Here is a 22,219-nt window from a genome sequence, read left to right as displayed (position 1 = left end):
TTTCTTCCAAGGAGCAAGCGTCTTTTAATTTCATGACTGCAGTCACCATCTGCAGTGATTTTGGAGCCTAAAAAAATAAAGTCAGCCACTGTTTCCACTGTTTCCCCATCTATTTGCCATGAAGTGATGGGACTGGATGCCCAGCTGACTTCTAAATGCTGGAGTTCCTCAGGACTCCATCGTGGGTCCTTTTTTCTCTCTTCACTCTCAGCCTAGTGATCTCATCCGTTTTCATGAGTCTGTGTCCCGCTCTGCGTGGCTTACTTCCAGATGCTGTACTAGCCCAGAACTCCAGATAGATAGCTGATTGGCTGCTTGGCATCTGCACTTGAATGTGTAATAGGCATTTCAAAGTGAACACACCCACAACTGGGTTCTTGACTCCCCTGCCCTTGCCTTGCGTGTCCCAAACAAAAGCCTGCCACCCTGTAGAATTTCTGAACAGGAAGATCCATGTGGCTGCTCAGAGGGGAGCACTATCTTGTTTACCTAGGACCTTACTTAAGTAAAACCAGAAAAAAATCAGTTGTAACAAAGAAGGAGAGGAGCAGATAATAGTATTATGAGGAGCAGACCCTCTTTGGTACTAGTACAGCCCTTGCTGTTTTAGAAAAAGACACCACTTGCCACTGTTACTCAAATCAAAATCCTAGTATTCCTCCCTTTCTCTCACTTCTATAACCAATCCATTGGCTAGTTCTATTTTTCCACAAAGTACAATTAAAACCATGGTCACCTCTCCATGTCTGCTGCACGTCTCTGTTCTAGGTCATCATCATTCCACATGGACTCCTGAAGGAAGCTTTTAACTCATCTCCTCACGCCCATTCTTGATTTGAAACTGTTCTCCGACTAGCATCGAGTGACCTTCTTAAACTCTAAACCATGTGACACTTAAAAAATCTCTTAAATGACCACCAACGTCCTTAGGACAATACTTGAACCCCTGATACTGGCCATGTCCAAGTCCTTGCTGGTCACTCCATCCTCAGTAAGCACCGCACTCCACCTGACTGGATACACTTCGGCAACACCAACCAATCTTCTGTTTGTTCTGAGGATTCACCAAGCTCTTTATTGTGTGAGGCTTTTTCATACACTGTTCCCTCCGTCTGGAATGCACTTCTTCAGCTCTTAACATGACTACCTCCATACCTTTGCATTCTTTCTCATTTTAAATGACATCTCAGAAAGATTTGCCTCTGATCACCTATCTAAACATTTAACAGTTAAATCCAAGTATTATTTTAAGTGTTTAAGATAAAGCAATCTGAGCCAAGATGGAGTAACAGGAAATGAATTTATCAACTGGTCAAAACATATGAAACAATCTTTTCGGAAACTGGACATCAGGGAGCAGAGGCGAATAATCCCTGAAAGAACAGAAGCAAACAGGGTGAGCCCTGTGATTGCCCCAGGTTGCTGCTCAGAGAGAGTATCCAGAATGCAGAATCAAGAGTAGTAACCTAGGCAGAGCCCTGTGGTCTCCTTGAGAGATGGAGTTTGTTGTCTAGGCAGGCCAAGGCGGCTAGAGTTCACAGGGCAGAGGACCAGACAAAGAGAGCAGCGCGAAGAAGAGCTCTGGAAATCTGCCGAGGATCTCCCTTGGAGCTGCAGCTGAATACTGATCAGTGCGTGTGTGGGAGGAAACCATACAGTGCCAGGGAAAGAACAACCTGAAAGGACTGGAAGGAACAATCCTTGAAATTCACACAGGGCTAGAAATAGTCTGTTTCCATTAGCCAAAGTGGAAAAACCTGCACATTCATGAGTTCTCAGACACAGTATTCAGAAGCATGTTATATCAGCAGAGGAGAAAATTAGTCGTAAAGGTTGCTCTAAATCTGAGTAACTAAGCATAAAAGCAAACCTCAAAAGGAGGTAAAACCAGACTCAAATTGTCTCCAAAAACATAACACAAAGCACAAGAATATTTATTAGAAAAATATGTAGCATCCAATAGGGTAAAATCTACAATGGTCATCCAACCAAATATTGCCAAGCTTACAAAGAAGCAGGACAAAATAAAACCCGTAATAATAAGAAAAATCAACCAGTAGAAACAGACCCAGAAATGACACAGATGATGGAATGAGTGGACAGTCAATAGTTACTATAACTACATTCCATGTTAAAGGTAGAAGACGGATAGACCATGTTAAGTAGAAATATGGAAGACATAAGAAAGATTCAAATAAAATTCTAGAGGTGAAAACTAAATGATCTGATACAAAAAAATACACTGGATGGGTTTAGTAGCAAATTAGATCTCGCAAAAGAAAAGGTTAGTAAACGTGAAGAAACAGTAGGAACTGCAAAATGAAACACAGAGAACAAAGACTGAAGGAAAAACAAGGGAACAGAGTATCGGTTAATTGTGGGGCAACTTCAAGGAGCCTAAGGGGTTAGTAAGAGAACTTTTGGGGGTGGATATGTTTATTATCTTGATGGTAGTGACGGTTTCACAGCTGTACACATATGTTAAAACATCTGGTTGTATGCTTTAGATATATGTATTTAATTTACTATACTTCCATCATGTCTCAACATTGGTATAAAAAAAAAAATCTGAAACTAAAATCCCAGATAATAACAAGTGGAATGGTGTAGCAGTGAGTTGGGATACTAAGTGAGGGGAAGCAATAGTTTTCTAAGCTTCCTGTCTGTTTGAGAAGAATGGGTATGGATACCTACTAAGTTATAAAAATTTGTTTTAAAACAAGTATCTTAAAAACATAAATAGCTACTGAATGAAGCAAAATAGAAAGCATGACTTGAAACCAGTGTAAGAAAAAGCAGAGTAAAAAATAGTGATCAGTCCATTTAAAGCAGAAAAAGTAAAAATAAGAAACCTAGAACGATAGTAAACAGAAATTGAAAATACTTGAATGAAGCTTTTTATTCAAGAAACTAGAAAAAGAACCACAAAATAGCCTGAAGGAAATAAGACAGAGGGACTCCATAAACTTAAAGCAGAAATAAAAAGGAACAGGAAAACTGTAAAGTTCATCAATAAAACCCAAACCTGGTTTTTTTTTTTTTTAAGATCAGTAAAATAAACATTTGCAAGAGGAAAAAAAGACAGGAGGTAGTAATAACATTAGGAATGAAAAGGGAAAGCAATATTAGAATATGTTTTAAATTATAAAAAATATTGTAATTATTTTATGCCAATAAGTTTTGTTTTTTTAAATCAACTTTATTGAAGTATAATTTACACACAATAAAATGCACACCTTTTAAATGTATTATTTGAGAAATTTTGGTAACTATATGCCACTTGTAACCACTACCACCATAATCAAGGTATAAAATATTTCTGACAACCCAGGGGTTCTCTTGTCAGTCCTCAGTCAATCCCCTTCCTCTGCCTCTTAGCACTAGGTAACTATTGATTTGAGCAGCCCGGTGGCTCAGTGGTAAAGCATCTGCCTGTCAATGCAAGAGACACAGGTTCCATCCGGGGTCTGGGAAGATCCCCTGGAGAAGGAAATGGCAACCCACTCCAGGATTCTTGCCTGGGAAATGCCTGAGGCAGGCGTGGAGGGTGGGGGGTGGGCAGGGGCAGTGTTGCAAAGAGTTGGGCATGACTTGGTAACTAAACAACAACTGTTCATCTTATTTCTATATGATAGTTTGCCTTTTCTTGAGTTTTGTATAAATGGAATCAAGATATCTATCTACCCTTTTATATATTCCTTTTTTCACTCAACAAATCCTGAAATTCATCCATGTTAAATATCAACAGTTTATTGCATTTCTTTCCTGAATAGCAGCCTAATAAGTGTGTGGGTCACTCAGCTGTATCTGATTATTTGTGACCCCATGGACTGTAGCCCATTAGGCTCCTCTGTCCATGGGATTCTCCAGGCAAGAATACTGGAGTGGGTAGCCTTTCTTTACTCCAAGGTCTCTTTCCAACTCAGGGATCAAACTCAGGTCTCTTGCATTGCAGGCAGACTCTTCACCATCTGAGCCACCAGGGTAGTTAATAAGGATATATCACAATTTTAAAATCAATTCCTCTTTTAATGAACATATGGTTGTCCAGTTTGAGGCTCTTACAAATAGAGCTGCTACGAAAATTCATTTCCAAGTGTTTTGTTTTTTTTTAAATTCCTCCTAAATGAGTGGAAGTTCTGGGTCTGATGGTAAATGTAAGTTTATCTATATCAGAGACTCTCACTGTATGAAAATCCTAGTTGTGTCACATCCTTGACTACATTTTATAGCAATATAAGTGAAAACCAAAATGAAACAATTTTCTAAAGAGGAATATTAACAAAATTAGCTTAAGGAAAGTAAGGAAACCTGAAGAGTAATAACCATGCAAAATACTGAAATGGCAATCAAAGGTCAACAGCATTCTCCATAGATATACTAGGATCAAAGCATTTTATTAGTAAAGTTCTATCAAATTGTCCAGGAATAGATAATGCCATTGTTCTTCAATGTGAACAGAGAAAAAGATGGCAGTTCATTTTACGAGGCTATTACAATTCTTATACCAACATTTTGTAAGGATAGCATGAAAAAAATCCACCATTTAATATCACTTCAATCAAGGAGGCAAAAATCCCACATTGGGTATACTTTAAAATATAAGCAATGCCAAGCATGATTGAGAAGAGGTTATAGTAGTAGTAATGGCAGGATACTTTAACAGAAAAATCTAGCAATATCATTTACTATACTAAACAATCAAAGGATAAAACCATATGTCATCTGAGAAGATACACAAAAAGCATTAAAAATTTTTTTTAAATCTTGTTCTTGCTTTTAAAACATATATATACAACATGCATACACATACTTAACAAACTGAACACAGATGGATGTTTCTCTGGGAAGCACATATCCAAGAAAATCCAGGAAAATTGACTGTCACTATTTGAACCAATTTGAGAATTCAGCACTGTCTAAATACACAAGATTAACACTAAAATCAATACCTTTCTCTACACATCAGGAGTAACTAATTAGAAAACATAATGGAAAAAATAAATATAATACTTCTATATACATTCTAGGAATAAAACTAACAAAGGAATAAAATGAATCAGACCTGTATAAGGAAATCTATAAAATTTATTCAAGGGCAGTATTTAAAATCTCAGCCTTTTACTATAAGTGTTTCCTTTACAATACTTATGAAAAACCGTGTTTTAAAAAACCATATTCTTAAATAATGTTTAAGAATCAGGGCAGAAACCAAATCAAATCATTCTGGCTGGTTCTCTTGCTTTTGTCATCTTACCTGCCCCGCCCCCCATCAGAGTGTAAACTTTTTGAGGGAAAAGATCTCATTTGTGGTGTTCCTCTCTCTGTCCCCTCCACCCAAGACCTTCCACAATCTTGGCACAGAGTTGGCCCCTTACAACTCTAAAGCATCTATTTCTGCTTTATTGACTATGCCAAAGCCTCTGACTGTGTGAATCACCACAAACTGTGGAAAATTCTTCAAGAGATGGGAATACCAGACCACCTGACCTGCCTCTTGAGAAACCTGTATGCAGGTCAGGAAGCAACAGTTAGAACTGGACATGGAACAACAGACTGGTTCCAAATAGGAAAAGGAGTACGTCAAGGCTGTATATTGTCACCCTGCTTATTTAACTTCTATGCAGAGTACATCATGAGAAATGCTGGGCTGGAGGAAGCACAAGCTGGAATCAAGACTGCCGGGAGAAATATCAATAACCTCAGATATGCAGATGCTGCCGCTGCTGCTAAGTCACTTCAGTCGTGTCCGAATCTGTGCGACCCCATAGACAGCAGCCCACCAGGCTCCCCCGTCCCTGGGATTCTCCAGGCAAGAACACTGGAGTGGGCTGCCATTTCCTTTTCCAATGTATGAAAGTGAAAAGTGAAAGTGAAGTCAGTCATGTCCGACTCTTAGCGACCCCACGGACTGCAGACTACCAGGCTCCTCCAACCATGGGATTTTCCAGGCAAGAGGACTGGAGTGGGGTGCCATTGCATTCTCCATATATGCAGATGACACCACCCTTAGGGCAGAAAGTGAAGAAGAACTAAAGAGCCTCTTGATGAAAGAGAGAGAGGAGAGTGAAAAAGTTGGTTTAAAGCTCAACATTCAGAAAACTAAGATCATGGCATCCAGTCCCATCACTTCATGGCAAATAGATGGGAAAAAGTGGAAACAGTGACAGATTTTATTTTCTTGGGCTCCAAAATCATTGCAGATGGTGACTGCAGCCATGAAATTAAAAGACGCTTACTCCTCGGAAGAAAAGTTATGACCAACCTAGATAGACATATTAAAAAGCAGAGACATTACTTTGCCAACTAAGGTCCGCCTAGTCAAGGTTATGGTTTTTCCAGTAGTCACATAGGGATGTGAGAGTTGAACTATAGAGAAAGTGGAACACGGAAGAATTGATGCTTTTGAACTGTGGTGTTGGAGAAGAGTCTTGAGAGTCCCTTGGACTGCAAGGAGATCCAACCAGTCATTCTAAATGAAATCAGTCCTGAATATTCACTGGAAGGACTGATTTAGAAGCTGAAACTCCAATACTTTGGCCACCGAATGCGAAGAACTGACTCATTGGGAAAGACCCTGATGCTGGGAAAGACTGAAGGTAGGAGGAGAAGAGGACGACGGAGGATGAGATGGTTGGATGGCATCACCAACTCAGTAGACATGGGTTTGAGTAAACTCTGGGAGTTGGTGATGGACAGGGAGGCCTGGCGTGCTGCAGTCCGTGGGGTCGAAAAAGAGTCGGACACGACTGAGCGACTGAACTGAACCGAACCGTAAAGCACGGAAGAACCTGAAGCATTGGCTGGTCCTCTTTACCTACTTTGAAGGATATTACGCAATAATGTACAGAAATTTCTCCAAGCCATGCTCGTGACAAGCCCACCGACTCATCTCCGCCAATCAGAATGCTTGGCCTCTGTGCCCTAGCTCCCCCTCCGCCCCGCCTCCTCGGTCGCACGAGGCGGAATCTTCCGGTCTCAGACTGTTTTTCTCCCGGAGAGGCCAATGCGCCTGCGCACCGCGCCCTGATTGGCTGAGAGCTGACGCCTTGCGCGTGCAGGCCACAGCCTTGGTTACTAAGGGTGGGAGCCCGGCGAGGGCGCCGGCGGCGGGTGCTGTCTGAGGCTCGCTTCAAGGCCTGGCTACGCTCGCCATGCCGAACCGCCGGGCCAGCCGCAATGCCTACTATTTCTTCGTGCAGGAGAAGATCCCCGAACTACGGCGGAGAGGCCTGCCTGTGGCTCGCGTCGCTGATGCCATCCCCTACTGCTCCCCTGAATGGGCGGTAAGGCAGGAGGCCCGTGAGCCCGGGGCCGGGCAGTTGGCAAGTGGGAGGGCCAGGCGGAAGGGGAAGAGGCCTTGGGAAGACCAGGGACCCCTGGGCCCTGCTGGAGGGGGAGGAAGCTCCCCGGCCCCGGCCCAGGGCAAACCGACGCCGGAACCGCCTCCCAGTGATGTCCAGGCATCTCTTGGGGGCCCCGGGCTCCAGGCCCTCACTGGTGCTTCTTGTTTTCCCTTTCCATCTCCTCAAGCTCCTGGGGGAGGAGGAAAAGGAGAAGTATGCAGAAATGGCCCGACAGTGGAGAGCTGCCCAGGGGAAGGACTCTGGGCCTTCGGAGAAGCAGGTAACCAGAGAGCAGCCACCTGCCTCACAGGTAGGCATGCTCAGTAAATGCTGGATGAGTGAGTGGGTTAATGTCAAGAGTAGACGACCCGGTGATTTGGGTGAGTGCAAAAAAGAGTTTTTCATTTTTTTCTTGGTGTCAGAATGCTTGCTGAAAAACGGGCAGGCTCCTGAACTAGGGCACACATTGGTTTTGTTTGATGGTGAAGGCCAGGGAAAATCCCATTAGGACACCTGCAACCAATAAACCATGATTAGCAAAAGGGAGTCTTGATATTTAGGATTTGTACTAGATCGCCTCTAAGGGTCCTTTTGAATTCTTTTATGATTGAAGAATCTCTTTTCAGATGTTTAACAGTAGTTTGGTCCAGTCTCTCTTTTTGAATGACACTAGTCTGTGTTTAAAATATTGAAATAACAGTATCTGTGGATGTTGATTAATGTTTTGTGTGCCTTACAGGTAAGAGTTAAATAAAGTTTATTTGAATTTATGTCTGTGTAGCAGAATGTTAAAGCACTGAGTAAAATCTGTTGCTGATTCATATCTAGAAAAGGCAAGGTAAATGTAGAATTTTACCCCCTCCCTCTGTATTCTTCCCATTCTGACATAGCAAAAATTCTATTCTTATTATAAACTGCTAACACTGGATTGAAATTCAGTAGTTTTGCTTGTTTTAGGTTGGAGAGATTTTTATCTTATGGATTTATGTTTGAGTAGAAGCTCTGCTCAGTTGAATTCATATTAATACTTGATTGTACTTGTGAGCCCTGATTTTTGTGTGTCTTCTTTTCACTACAGTTTCTTAAGATATTTCCCCTCGAAATAAAAGTCATGTTCTACATATACATCATTGAGACTTGGAGTCAGCACAATCTGGTTTTTACTTTGAGTGAAGAATGAACAGTGTTAGAATACTTTGGCAGATGATATTCTTTTGGCCATTGGACAAGCATGTATTATATGACTCCATAGGATTAGATTATCAGTAGTGGGGAAATGGCTTTCAACAGTAATTGGACTGGTTATTTACCACTCAGCCCCTTGATTCAAAATATTTTTAGATTTTGCCATGTCTGACTTTTGGTGTTGGTGTTATAGACATTTATTTATGGACTCATTGGGTTTATTGGCTTGGAGTAGTTACTAAAGTAATCTATGCTATGGGTTGTTTCAAAGTTATTTTGCGAAATTTAAGTAGATGATATAAAGTGGGCAAGAGTTTAAATAAATGGTTAATGATTACCTTTCTCTTTAGAAACCTATTTGCACCCCACTGAGGAAGCCAGGCATGCTTGTACCAAAGCAGAATGTTTCACCCCCGGATCTGTCAGGCTTGTCTCTAAAAAGTGATCAAGGTAGAGTAATCCTATAGTGTTTTCTTATATCAATTTGGGCACTTAAAATTCTGCGTTATGTTGATCAGTAAACTTGTCTTTTCTTCATTTTGATTCTGCATTTCAAAGTAACTGTCTATGGTGTTTGAACATGATGGCACTAAAGTTGTAAAAGGTCAGGTAATATGCATTTGTTGAAGTGACACTGGGTTTTTGTTTTTTTTTTTTTTTTAAACAAAAATCTGGTTTCTACCATGTCATATGTTATTAGACATACTTTTTGAATTCAAGTGTTTATAGCTAGACACTTAAATATGTGTGTTTCAAAAGTAAAGATAAATTGAGCCTAGGGCAGCAAAGAATATAGTTAATCAGAGTCCTTGCTATTCCTTCTGGCTGGTTTTTTTTTTTTTTTTTTTAATTAAATGTGTTCTGACTTTGTTAAAAAACTTATTAATCTTTAGCAGTCCTTAAGTGTGGCCAATCCTAGAAAATAATACCCTTCTTACATTTTCACATTTCTTTCTTCCTTTAGAGAATTTATAAGTGGTCTTGTGTGTATTGGTGAAAGGTAGAGAGTGAACTAAATTGTCCATAGTTTGTACTAGAATTTCTCTATACTGATTCTGCTTGGTTTTATTTTCCGTACCCTTACATTTCTTGAATATGGGTCACAGCTTTTCTTAAGTCATTACTCATTTAAGGCTTATGTATAGCTAAGTTATGTAGAGCCAGCTGTAAGTTTGAATAATTTTGTTATTTCATGCAAACAGTGGTTATTGCTTTAATCCTTGGTAAATGTTACGAAAATTTATTTATCTGATACACCTGATTTATTTTCTCTTTTCCAATTTATTTAGGAATATAGGAACAAAAGGAGAAAGTTTCTAAAACTTTTGTTTTTATCAAAGGAGTAAATCTCGAGATGCTCATCTGTTTGTGTTTTGTTTCTTTGAAGCTCTCCTTGGAGGCATTTTTTATTTTTTGAATATTTTTAGCCATGGCGAGCTACCTCCTCACTGTGAACAGCGCTTCCTCCCTTGTGAAATAGGCTGTGTTAAATATTCTCTCCAAGAAGGTATTATGGCAGATTTCCACAGTTTTATAAATCCTGGTAAGTAGCCAATTAGAGTAGATGCTAGATGTTAAAAAGTTACTTTTTTATATTGATCTTATTTGATAATAGTATTTTTCTTAAAAGCAGTTGCGTGGGTGAGTTCTTCAAATGTAGACTGGGTGAAAAACTACTGAGAATGAAGTGTTGACAGAGTTTTTGGTTTGGGCTTTTAACCTCAAGTAAGCATTAAAGTTGAGAGGATAGAATGCCTGAAAAAATCTGTAGCCTGCTGTTTGCTTATCTGTAGTTTTAGAATCTGCTGAAAGCTTTGCTGTTTACTTTCTTTACCCCATCCTTCACATCAACAGTTCCTAGTTTTTAACTTGGTGTTGACTTGTAACCTTGAGCAAAATATTTATCCTCTCTGAACCTATTAATTAATCTGTAAAGTAGGGATAATACCTGTTGGAGGGCTGTTCTAATGTGGGAGACCTGGGTTCGATTCCTGGATTGGGAAGATCCACTGGAAAAGGGAACGACCACCCAGTCCAGTATTTTGGCCTGGAGAATTCCATTTACTGTAGTTCATGGGGTTGCAAAGAGTCAGACGCGACTGAGTGACTTTCGCTTTTACTTTTCTAAAGGATACTTGAGAAGGTATGAAAATTGACTAGTATTTAAAAGACTTTCAGATAATATTATTCCTACTACTATTCCACCCCATCAAAAGCAGTTAGTAATGAACACATAGGATTTGATTCAGTTATCAAGTTGGTATAGTAGTTAGGGGAGTACTGTACCTTTTAGAGATTAGTGGGAGGAATATATAGGGAGAACAGTTTGGGGAAAGAATAATTTCATCTTTAGTCTTGTCAGTTGCTTTAAAATTCATTAAGACAGTCCAACCCTTTTCCTTGCTTTGAAATAACAGGAAAACAAATTTTCCTACTTAAGGAGAGTTGCTACTTAGGACAATTTTTGAACAGGTGTAAAACGTTAAAAAGGCAGAACTGAAGAGACTTTCCTCTGAGAAATATGTCAGTTATCTTGGTATATAAAGGGCCTCATGAGCTGTGGCCTTTTTATGGACTCCTGGCTAAGACTCCTTTAGCACAGATTTTCTTTACCTAGTATTTCTTTCTCTGTGAGGACTAACTTTTTAAAGTAGTGTGAATAATATACCAAGATTCTTTGATAGTCATCATACCTTTGGTTAGGAAAAAACTCCTTTGAGGTTTAAATCTTCTGTAATTTCACATAACAATAGCAATTACCTGTGTTATGATATGGTTGTCTTGTGGAATATCACTGTAGTACAGCTGAGAGCTTCTGGATTTCTTCATCTCTCAATAAAATATTTTGAATTACAGGTGAAATTCCACGAGGATTTCGTTTTCATTGTCAGGCTGCAAGTAAGTATAAAGGAGTGGGATAGAATATAGGCATTGAATATAAGCACCTGGGTAAGATGCTGTTTAAGCAGACACGTAAAACATTGGGGGAAGATAATCTTAAATTATTGTTGGTAAATCTTCTTAAAAGTGGTAGATAGTGTAGGTAAGCCTTATAATTTTTTAATTACAAGCAATGATAGAATAACGTCCTTTTCCTTTTATGGAGATTGTGTTTTTATTTCTGTTTTTTTTCCTGCTTATATACTTTGGCTTGAAGATCAGTGACTTTTACTGGCCAGGTGCTTAGGTAGGTCTTCTAATAGGTATAAGGTTATCTAGATTTAGGGCTATTCACAGAAATGTCCATTCAAAAGTAAGGGGGGAAAAGTTTATGCTTCAAAAGTAACAGAACAATAGTGTTAAACAGATGAAACAGCTATGAATTGATTTTTCAGATGAAAACAGGTTTCTATGTAAAGTATCTGCAACTGAAGGATGTGACTATATAAATCTGACGTCTTGTACTCTTTTCTAGAAACTAGATTTTAACCAGTTTTTTATTTCTTTTCAAATAAAAATCAGGATAATAGGTTTGTTTTTTAGTTTTTATTCAAAATGTCAGTGTTTAAAAGTTTTTTTCTTAAAAATGTTGACAACTAGTCTGTAGAAGTGTTTGAAATTAAAAATAAGTTTGTCAAATCTGCTATAACAAGCAGCTGTTTTGTAATACTTATAATATTGTTCTTTATAAATGAAGAGAATATTTTAGATTCACTTTTTATTGTGTTGAGGTTTTCTCAATATTTTCTTTAGTAAAAAATATGTATTAGTCCCTTTTTTGTTTTATTTTTTAATCAGAGCTGTAGGCTTTGGAACAGGGAGTTTAAGGCAGTGTTTTCGCAAGTTCCCTTATGTAGCTTTGGGTGAAAAAAATGTATAGAATAAAAATGCTGTTGTAACTTTGAGATGTGAACCTAGGTCATCTCACATGTTAAACTGTCTGAAACTATTTGGCAAAATAGGTAGTAGTAAAAAAGTAAAAGTAGAAACTTAGCTGGTGAATTAATTTCACATTTTTGCTTAAGCTCTGTTTATGGTTTGTTCATCTCATGAATGCATTGGAATCCCTATACACCAGACACTCATTTGTGAGAATGCCCTTTACTGTTTATTTTGTTTCTGATTAATTTTTTTATAAAAATCATTAAAAAAAATTTATTTTTGCAATGTTTTCAAAATTAAATGATTAACAGAAAGTGTGGTTCTTGAAAACAAACCTATTAAGGTCTCTAGGAATGTTTTCTTAATTTATTTTTCACACTATTTGAAACCAAGCACAATGTTTTTCATTCAGGAAACCTAAAATACTTGAAGCTTACCAATTTAAGCATGTCTTAAATTGCCAATTTGATAACCCCAGGAAAGTATCAATTAAATAAGATAAATGACTGTATTAGAATGACAGCTCTGTCAGCAGAATAACTAAAAATACCGAGGATAGTGTAATCCAGCTGATGTTTCACACAGTAACACTCTGAAAGAGATATACATGATTAATAGCTAAGGATGGTACATTCAGATCTTCCTAATGCTCCTGTGTATCTGGTCTTTAAGAAGTACGTGTGAAACCAAGTGAAGGCTTCATGGGCATTATGGTTTAGCACATTATATTGAAGAGTTTTAAGACTGGAAGAGATTTGGATGGTCTCCCATGTCCTGCCCACCCCTACAGTGTTCCTCTGAATGGGAGCTCAGGTCCTGTGCGTGTGTGTTGGGGGTGCGGGGGTGGGTAGGAGATTCGGGCCCTCTCCTCCTCCCATCCTTCTCCAGAGGCGCTCTGCCTCTTTCCTTTCTATAGTTAATCATGAGACAGAAGTTCTGCTCTAACATGAGCCAAGCCTTAGAAACTGCTTTCAGCTTCCTATATGGAAGGTCTGTCACCTTTTAAAACAAAGCTTCATACACATATAAAAAGATTATAACCTTCACTTAAAGTTTAAAGAGTATTAATGAACAGCAGTGCACCCGCCAGTCAGCTGAAGAAATAGCACTTCGCTGTTATCACTGAAGACCCCTATATTTCTCTTGGATTTCATCCCCCCCTTAAGAGAACCCCTGTTTTGAATTTTGTGTTACCTCCTTTGTTTTATGAATAGTTTTAGGATAAGTACATATTTAAACAATGTGTTTTACTTTGCTCGTTTGAACCTCTCGCTCGTGTCTGACTCTCTGCAACTCCATGTGCTGCCCCCCCAGGCTCCTCTGTTCATGGGATTCGTCAGGCAGGAACACTGGAGTGGGGGCTTCCCTTGTGGTGCAGTGAATAAGTCTCTGCGCTCCCAGTGCACGGGGCCCGGATCAGTCCCTGGTCAGGGAACTAGATCCCACATGCCGAAACTAAGATCCAGAGTAGCCAAATAAATACATGTTTTATTAAAAAAAGAAAGAATGCTGGAGTGGATAGCCATTCCCTTCTCCAGGTCATCTTTCCAACCCAGGGATTGAACCCAGGTCTCCTTCATTGCAGGCAGATTCTTTACTCTGAGCCATCAGGGAAGCTCCACACATCCTGTATATTTCTCTGTATTTTTTAAATGATGTCTTTCCCCCTATTTCTCTGTTGGATTGTTTGTCATCTTTATTGGTGTATGGAAGTTTATAATATGTCTATCTGTTTTTATTGATTATTTTAATCATGTGCAGATACCTGTTTTCAGCTTTCTGTCATGGGTATTTTAATTTATAGAAGTTTTTATTGTTAATTTAGTAAATTTATCAATTTTTTCCCTGATAGCTTGTGGGGGCTTGGGGTCTTATTTAAGAATTCCCTTTTACTTTTTTTATAGTAAACTTTAAAGAATTTATTTTGACTTGGCAATCATTCCAATTAACTGAAAAAATACAAAAATTTTTTGTTCTTATAATTCAAAATATATTTAAAATAAAACTTCTATAGCAGCCAAACCTTTCATCAAAAATTCAGAACTGCAGTCTCTTAAGGGTAACAAAATGGCCACATACTAATTATCTTGATTATTAACACAGGAAAAAAATATGTGGCTCTTCAGACAAGACTGGCTAGCAGTTGGGCACAGTTTCCTTTCTGGGCACATAAAGCTGTCTTTATTTTATCTGTTCAAACACAGACAGTTGCTCCAACTTCAAAGTTTAAACGGACTTTCAACATTTAATATTGGTGATGCTTGCTAAGATTTAATAACTCCCAGCAATGAGAATCAGAAAATGATCACAATTAAAATTATTGTAAAGGACTTAACTACTACACAGAGTAATCTGCTATTCAGTAGTGTTTTTGAATTACATGGTATTTTTCCACAAACATAGCACCTCATTAAATATCTTGTAAACCACTTTGTAGTTACAATAAGGGTTGGGAGGTTAAGTTCCAAAGAGAATTATGTAATTAGTTTCACATAACATTGAAAGACAATGCAAATCTCAGGCAAAATCAGCATTAGGAATGCAGTCTGTTGACAGTCCATGGAGTCGCCCATACTCCAGTGGATGCTCATCTATAATGGGCACCATCTTATTCAGACATGGTATTAATACTACACTTCCAAAGTCCAAGTAGATAAACATTGAAATGGACTCCTGCTTTACAAATCATCTATTAAATATGCCTATATATGTCTTACATTTAGGTTTTTAATCATTTGGAGTTTATTTTTGTGTACATTCTTAAAGGATGTTTTAATATTGTATCATTCTGTCACATGTGTCTGTCCAGTTTTCTCAGCACCACTTACTGAAGAGACTGTCCTTTCTCCATTGTAATTCTTGCCTTCTTTGCTGTAGATTATTGACCATAGGTGAGTGGGTTCATTTCTGGGTTCTCTATCCTATTCCATTGTTCTGTGTTTTTGTATGAGTACCATACTGTTTTGATGACTGTAGCTTTATAGTATAATCTAAAGTCAGGGAGCCTGAGTCCTCCAGCTCTGTCCATCTTAAGATTGCTGTGACTCTTTGGGAGTCCTTTGTGTCTCCATACAGATTTGAAGACTTTTTGCTCTAGTCCTCTAAAGCAGTGCCTTTGGTAATTTGATGGAGATTGCACTGAGTCAGTACACTACCTTGGGTAGTATAATCATGTTGACAATATTGATTCTTCAGATCCAAGAACATATATATATACATCTGTGTCATCTTTAGTTTCTTTCCTCTGCATCTTCTAGTTTACAGAGTACAGGTCTTTTGCCTCCTTAGGTTAAGTTTATTCCTAGGTATTTTATTCTTTTTGATGTGATGGCAAATGAGATGGTTTCCTTATTTTTTCTTTCTGTTCTTTTGCTCTTAGTGTGTAGATACGAAACAGATTTCTGTGTATAGTCTCCTAAAATTTTATTGAACTAATGAACTGTAGTAAGTTTTCTGGTAACGTCTTTAGGATTTCCTATGTATAGTATCACGTCATCTGCAAACAGTGACGGTCATACTACTACTTTTCCAATTTGGGTTCCTTTTGTTTTCTCTGATTGCCCTGGCTAGGACTCCCAAACTATGTTCAATAAAAGTGGTGAGAGTAGACATCCTTGTCTTGTTCCTGGTCTTAGAGGGAATGTTTTTAGCTTTTCACCATTGAATATGGTGTTGAATTTGTCATATGTGGCCTTTATTATGCTGAGGTATGTTCCATCTGTGCCCACTTTGCTATGGATTTTCTTTAATTTGTAAATGAGGTGCATCACACTGACTTGGAGATACTTAAAAATACTTCTATCTTTGAGATAAGTCCATTTGATCATGATGTATGATCCTTTTAATATACTGTTGAATTTAGTTTGCTAGTATTTGTTGATGCTTTTGCATCTTTGTTAATTGATACTGGCCTCTAATATTTTTGTGTGTCTTCTTTGCCTGATTTTGGCCTCATAGAATGAGTTTGGGAGTGTTCTTCCTGTGCCATTTTTCGGAATAGTTTCAGAAGGATAGATGTTAACTCTTCTCTAAGTGTTTAATAGAACACGCCTGTGATGCCATCTGGTCCTTGACTTAACTTTGTTGGGAGTGTCTTAATTAGTTTCAGTCTCAGTACTTGGAATTGTTCTGCTTGTATTTTCTGTTTCTTCCTGGTTTGGAAGGTTGTTCTTTTCTAATAAGCTTCCCAGGTGGCTCAGTGTAGGAGACATGGGTTCCATTCCTGGGTTGGGAAGACCCCCTGGAGGAGGAAATGGCAACCCACTCCAGTATTCTTGCCTGGAAAATCCCATGGACAGATGAGCCTGGCGGGCTACAGTCCATAAGGTCTCAAAGAATCGAGCGCAGCCGAGCAACTGAGCACAGATATGCACACACCTTTCTAATAATTTGTCTGTTTCTTCTAGATTGTCCATTTTATTGATGTATAGTTGCTCATAGTAGCTTCCTATGATCCTTTGTATTTCTGTGGTATCCGTTATTTCACTTCTAGTTTTGAGTTCAGCCCTCTCCCTTTTTTCCTTGGTGAGTCTAGCTACAGATTTATAAATTTTGTTTATCTTCTCAAAAAACCAGCTTTTGGTTTCATAGACCTTGTCTATTATTTATTTTGTCTCTATTTAATTCATTGTTTTGTCTCCATTTCATTTATTTCTGCTCTCTTTCTTTCCTTCTGCTAATTTAAAATTTTTGTTTTTTCTTCTGATTGCTCTAGATGTAATGTTAGATTTTTTTATTTGACAGATTGTTCTTATTTCCTGAGATAAGATTGTATTGCTTATAAACTTCCCTCTTAGAACTGCTTTTGATGCATCCCATAAATTTGGATTATCATGCTTTTGTTTGCATTTATCTCTAAGTATTTTCCTCTTTGTTTTTATTCCCATGATCCATTAGTTTATTTAGTAGCATATTGTTTATCCTCTGAGTGTTTTGTTTTTAAGGTCTATTTTTATTGATTTTTTAAAAATCTTCTAGTGTTATGGTTGGAAAGGATGATTGATGTAATTGCAGTTTTACCCAAGCTTGCTTTGTGGCGTAGCCTGTGATCACTCCTGGAGAATGCTTCCTGTGCACTTGAGAAGAATTTGTATTCTGCTGCTTTCAGAATGTTCTCTAAGTATCAGTGAAGTCTGTCTGCTAATGTGTATTTAAGACCTGTGTTTCCTCACTGATTTCGATTCAGATGGTCTGTCCGGTGATGTGATGTGATGTTGAAGTCCCCACTCCTGTGTCACTGTTGATTTCTCCCTTCACAGCTGGGGTGTGTGTCTTGCTCAGTTGCTCAGCTGTGTCCAACTCTTGTGGTGCTATGGATGGTAGCCTGCCAGGCTCCTCTGTCCATGCGATTTTTTCCAGCAAGAATCCTGGAATTGGTTTCCATTTCCTCCTCCAGGCCCAGAGGCCCATTTCTTCCTCTTCCCAACCCAGAGATCAAACCTGAATCTCTATGACTGTTAGCCTTTGCATTATACGTTGAGGTGCTCCTATGTTGATTGCATGTATAATTGTTAATTCCTCTTTTTGGCTTGATCTCTTGATCATTGTACAGTGGAAGTGACAAATAGATTCAAGAGATTAGATCTGATAGAGTGCCTGAAGAACTATGGACAGAGGTTCGTGACATTGTACAGGAGGCAGGGATCAAGACATCCCCAAGGAAAAGAAATGCAAAAAGGCAAAATGGTTGTCTGAGGAGGCCTTACAAATATCTGTGAAAAGAAGTGAAAAGCAAAGGAGAAAAGGAGAGAGATTTCCCATTTGAATGCAGAGTTCCAAAGAATAGCAAGGAGAGATAAGAAAGCCTTTTTCTGTGATCAGTGCAAAGAAATAGAGGCAAACAATAGAATGGGAAAGACTAGAGATCTCGTCAAGAAAATTAGAGACACCAAGGGAACATTTCATGCACAGATGGGCACAATAAGTGACAGAAATGATATGGACCTAACAGAAGCAGAAGATATTAAGAAGAGATGGCAAGAATATACAGGAGAACTATACAAAAAAGATCTTCACAACCCAGATAATCATGATGGTGTGATCACTAACCTAGAGCCAGACATCCTGGAGTGTGAGGTCAAGTGGGCCTTAGGAAGCATCACTACAAACAAAGCTAGTGGAGGTGATGGAATTCCAGTTGAGCTATTTCAAATCCTAAAAGACGAGGCTGTGAAAGTGCTGCACTCAAATGCCTGAAAATTTGGAAAAGTCAGCAGTGGCCACAGGACAGGAAATGGTCAGTTTTTATTCCAGTCCCAAAGAAAGGCAATGCCTTTTAGTACTTTCGAAGTTGTACTTTTGCTCAACATTCAGAAAGCTGAGATCATGGCATCTGGTCCAATCACTTCATGGGAAATAGATGCAGAAACAGTGACAGACTATTTTCTTGGGCTCCAAAATCACTGCAGATGGTGATTGCAGCCATGAAATTTATTTTTTTTTTAATTTATTTATTTTTATTTGTTGGAGGCTAATTACTTTACAACATTGCAGTGGTTTTTGTCATACATTGAAATGAATTAGCCATGGATTTACATGTATTCCCCATCCCGGTCCCCCCTCCCACCTCCCTCTCCACCCCATCCCTCTGGGTCTTCCCAGTGCACCAGGCCTGAGCACTTGTCTCATGCATCCAACCTGGGCTGGTGATCTGTTTCACCCTAGATATACATGTTTCGATGCTGTTCTCTTGAAACATCCCGCCCTCGCCTTCTCCCACAGAGTCCACAAGTCTGTTCTATACATCTGAGTCTCTTTTTTCTTTTTTTGCATATAAGGTTATAGTTACCATCTTTCTAGATTCCATATATATGTGTTAGTATACTGTAATAGTCTTTATCTTTCTGGCTTACTTCGCTCTGTATAATGGGTTCCAGTTTCACCCATCTCATTAGAACTGATTCAAATGAATTCTTTTTGATGGCAGCCATGAAATTTAAAGACGCTTCCTCCTTGGAAGAGAAGTTATGACCAAGCTATACAGCATATTAAAAAACAGAGACATTACTTTGTCAACAAAGTTCCATCTAGTCAAGGTTATGGTTTTTCCAGTAGTCATGTATGGATGTGAGAGTTGAACTATAAAGAAAGCTGAGCGCTGAAGAATTGATGCTTTTGAACTGTGGTGTTGGAGAAGACTCTTGAGAGTCCCTTAGACTGCAAGGAGATCCAACCAGTCCATCCTAAAGGAGATCAGGCCTGGGTATTCATTGGAAGGATTGATGCTGAAGCTGAAACTCCAGTACTTTGGCCACCTCATGCGAAGAGCTGACTCATTTGAAAAGACCCCGATGCTGGGAAAGATTGAAGATGGGAGGAGAAAGGGACAGCAGAGGATGAGATGGCTGGATGGCATCACCGACTCAGTGGCACGAGTTTGAGTAAACTCCGGGAGTTGGTGATGGACAGGGAGGCCTGGGTGTGCTGCAGTCCATGGGGTCGCAAAGAGTCAGACACGACTGAGAGACTGAACTGAACTTGATCATTAGGTAGTATCCGTCTTTGTATGTTGTATGTCTTTATTTTGAATTTCATTTTTTCTGATACTATTCCATCGTTGATTTCCTTTTGCATGGAATATCGTTTTCCATCTCCTCACCTTCAGTCTATATGTGTCCCTAGTTTTGAAGTGGTTCTCTTGTAAACAGCATATATGTGGTTTTATTTTTGTGCATTCAACCACTGGATGTCTTTTGGTTGGAGCACTTGATCTGTTGACATTTAAGTTAATTACTGATATGTATGTACTTATTGCCATTTTGTTAGTTTTGTACTTGTTTTTATAGGTCTTTTTTCTTCCTCTTTTATTCTGTTGTGATTTGATGACTGTCTTCATGTTATGGTTGGATTCCTTTTTCTCCTTTGTGTAAACATTGAATACCTTTTTAATTTTGTGTGTTGAGTCCATTGTAGATTTTCGGTTTGTGGTTACCGTGAGGTTTTGATATAGAAGTCTATGTATCCAAGATTAAGTTGCTGGTCTCTTAATTTCAAATATGTTTCCATTATCCTGCATTTGTACTCTGCTCATTCTGTGTGAGTGATTTCCTGTCTTTACTGTGTGTACTGCTGAGCTTTCCTATTTGTAATTTTGTTTCTAGTTGCCACCTTTTCATTTCCATTTAGAGAAGTTCCTGTAACATTTGTTATGAAACTGGCTTGGTAGTGCTGAATTCTCACGACTTTTGTTTGTCTATAAAGCTTTTGATTTCTGCATCAAATATGAATGAGAGCCTTGCTGAGTAGAGTATTTTTGGTTGTAATTTTTCCCTTCATCATTTTATATATGCCAAACTATTTTCTTCTGCCCTGTAGAGTTTCTCCTGAAGAATCAGCTGATAACCTTTCAGGGATTCTCTTGTATGTTATTTGTTGCTTTTCCCTTGTTGCTTTTAATATTTTCTTTTTGTCTTTAATTTTTATCAATTTGGTTAACATGTGTCTTGGCACATTCCCCCTTGGATTTCTGCTGTACATGACTCTCTGCTTCCTCAACTTGGGTGACTTTTCCATAATAGGGAAGTTTTCAGATATTATATCTTCCAAATATTTTGTCAAGCCCTTTCTCTATATCTTCTTTCAGGACCCCTATAACATGAATACTAGTGCATTTGATATTGTCTCAGAGTTCTCTTAAACTGTCTTCATTTCTTTTTATTCTTTCTTCTGTTTTCTTTTTCTGTTCCACAGCAGTGATTTCCACCATTCTGTCTTCCAGGTCACTTATCCATTCTTCTGCCTCATTGATTTTGCTTCTGGTGTTTTTTTCAGTTCCTGTATGTTGCACTCTGTTTGTTCTTTATATCATCTGGCTCTTGGTTGAACGTTTCTTGCGTCTTCTTGGTCAGTTCCTGTACTCTTTTTCCAGGATTTTGGGTCCTCTTTCCTGTCGTTACACTCAGTTTTCTCTCAGGTACATTGTCTCCGCTTAGTTTTCTGTTGTTGTTCCCTCATCTGGAACCTATTCCTCTGTCATCTCACTTTGTCTGCCTTTCTCTCTCTGTAGTCCCAGTGACTACGGGATTGTAACTCATTTTTCTTCCGGTGTCTGCTCCCTGGTGGGTGGAGCTGGGTCCTCTTTCTCTGGTGGGCAGGGCAGTGGCAGAGGTGGTGTTTAGAGGCAGCTCTGAGCTCAGGAAAACTTGCAGCTCTGCTGAGAAGGAATATGTTCCCACCCTGTTTATTTTTTGGCTTGGGGCATCTCAAGCTGTTGGGTGGGGCTGGGACTTGGCATTAAAAGGGTACCCTTCAGGACAGCTCACAGCAGTGAGCATGCCCCAGAACCTTTGCCACCAGTGCTCGCGTCCCCACAGTGAGCCACCCGCTTTGCAAGAGCCTCTAGGCCCAGCAGGTGCGTCTGGCCCAGACTCCTGTGACGTTGCTGCTCTTCCCGCTGGGTCCTGGTGCACACGAGATCTTGTGTGTGCTCTCCACGAGTGCGGCTCCTGCCTCCCTCCGGCCCTCTGGAGCTCTTGCAGCAAGCCTTGCCAACCTTCAGAGCCAGATGGCTCTGGTGGCCCCCCCTCCCAGCATCAGGCCCCCGGACTAGGAAGCCTGGCGCGAGGCTCAGAACCATCATGCCTGTGGGAGAACCTTTGAAGTGTAATTATTTTCCACTTTGTGCTTCACCCAACTGGTAGGTATGAGATTTGATTATTTTGCAGACGTGCCCCCCCCCCCATCTTGTTGTGGTGGGTGTTTTTGTTTTTGGAGGTATAATATTTTTTTGGATAGATTCCAGTCCTCTTTCTTGCTAGTTTTCCAGCAGTTAGTTGTGATTTTTAGTGTTTCATGAGAGGAGGTGAACTCAGGTCCCTTTACTTTGCCTTCTTGTACTCTGTCCAGATAAACTAATCTCAGTTTTTTGA

The 22,219-nt window shown here is 39.2% G+C and overlaps 1 protein-coding gene across 2 annotated transcripts in view; it reads left to right on the top strand.

The window, feature by feature from the left end:
* The first annotated feature begins 7,076 nt into the window (after positions 1-7,076).
* The window catches only part of MAEL (maelstrom spermatogenic transposon silencer), a 48,297-nt gene continuing 33,154 nt past the window's right edge, over positions 7,077-22,219 (top strand). Inside the window, exons 1-5 of one of the 2 annotated variants that reach the window (XM_070462719.1) lie at positions 7,077-7,286; positions 7,534-7,626; positions 8,882-8,981; positions 9,919-10,074; positions 11,388-11,429. In XM_070462719.1, coding sequence (XP_070318820.1) covers positions 7,155-7,286; positions 7,534-7,626; positions 8,882-8,981; positions 9,919-10,074; positions 11,388-11,429 — 523 coding nt within the window. In that variant the 5' untranslated portion in view covers positions 7,077-7,154. Of the gene's footprint in view, positions 7,287-7,533; positions 7,657-8,881; positions 8,982-9,918; positions 10,075-11,387; positions 11,430-22,219 lie in introns of both variants that reach the window. The other variant, XM_070462718.1, reaches the window with a different exon arrangement.

Source organism: Odocoileus virginianus, unplaced genomic scaffold, assembly GCF_023699985.2.
Source record: "Odocoileus virginianus isolate 20LAN1187 ecotype Illinois unplaced genomic scaffold, Ovbor_1.2 Unplaced_Scaffold_12, whole genome shotgun sequence".
In the NCBI taxonomy this organism is placed as follows: domain Eukaryota; kingdom Metazoa; phylum Chordata; class Mammalia; order Artiodactyla; family Cervidae; genus Odocoileus; species Odocoileus virginianus.
This window is presented reverse-complemented; position numbering and strand designations above follow the sequence as displayed.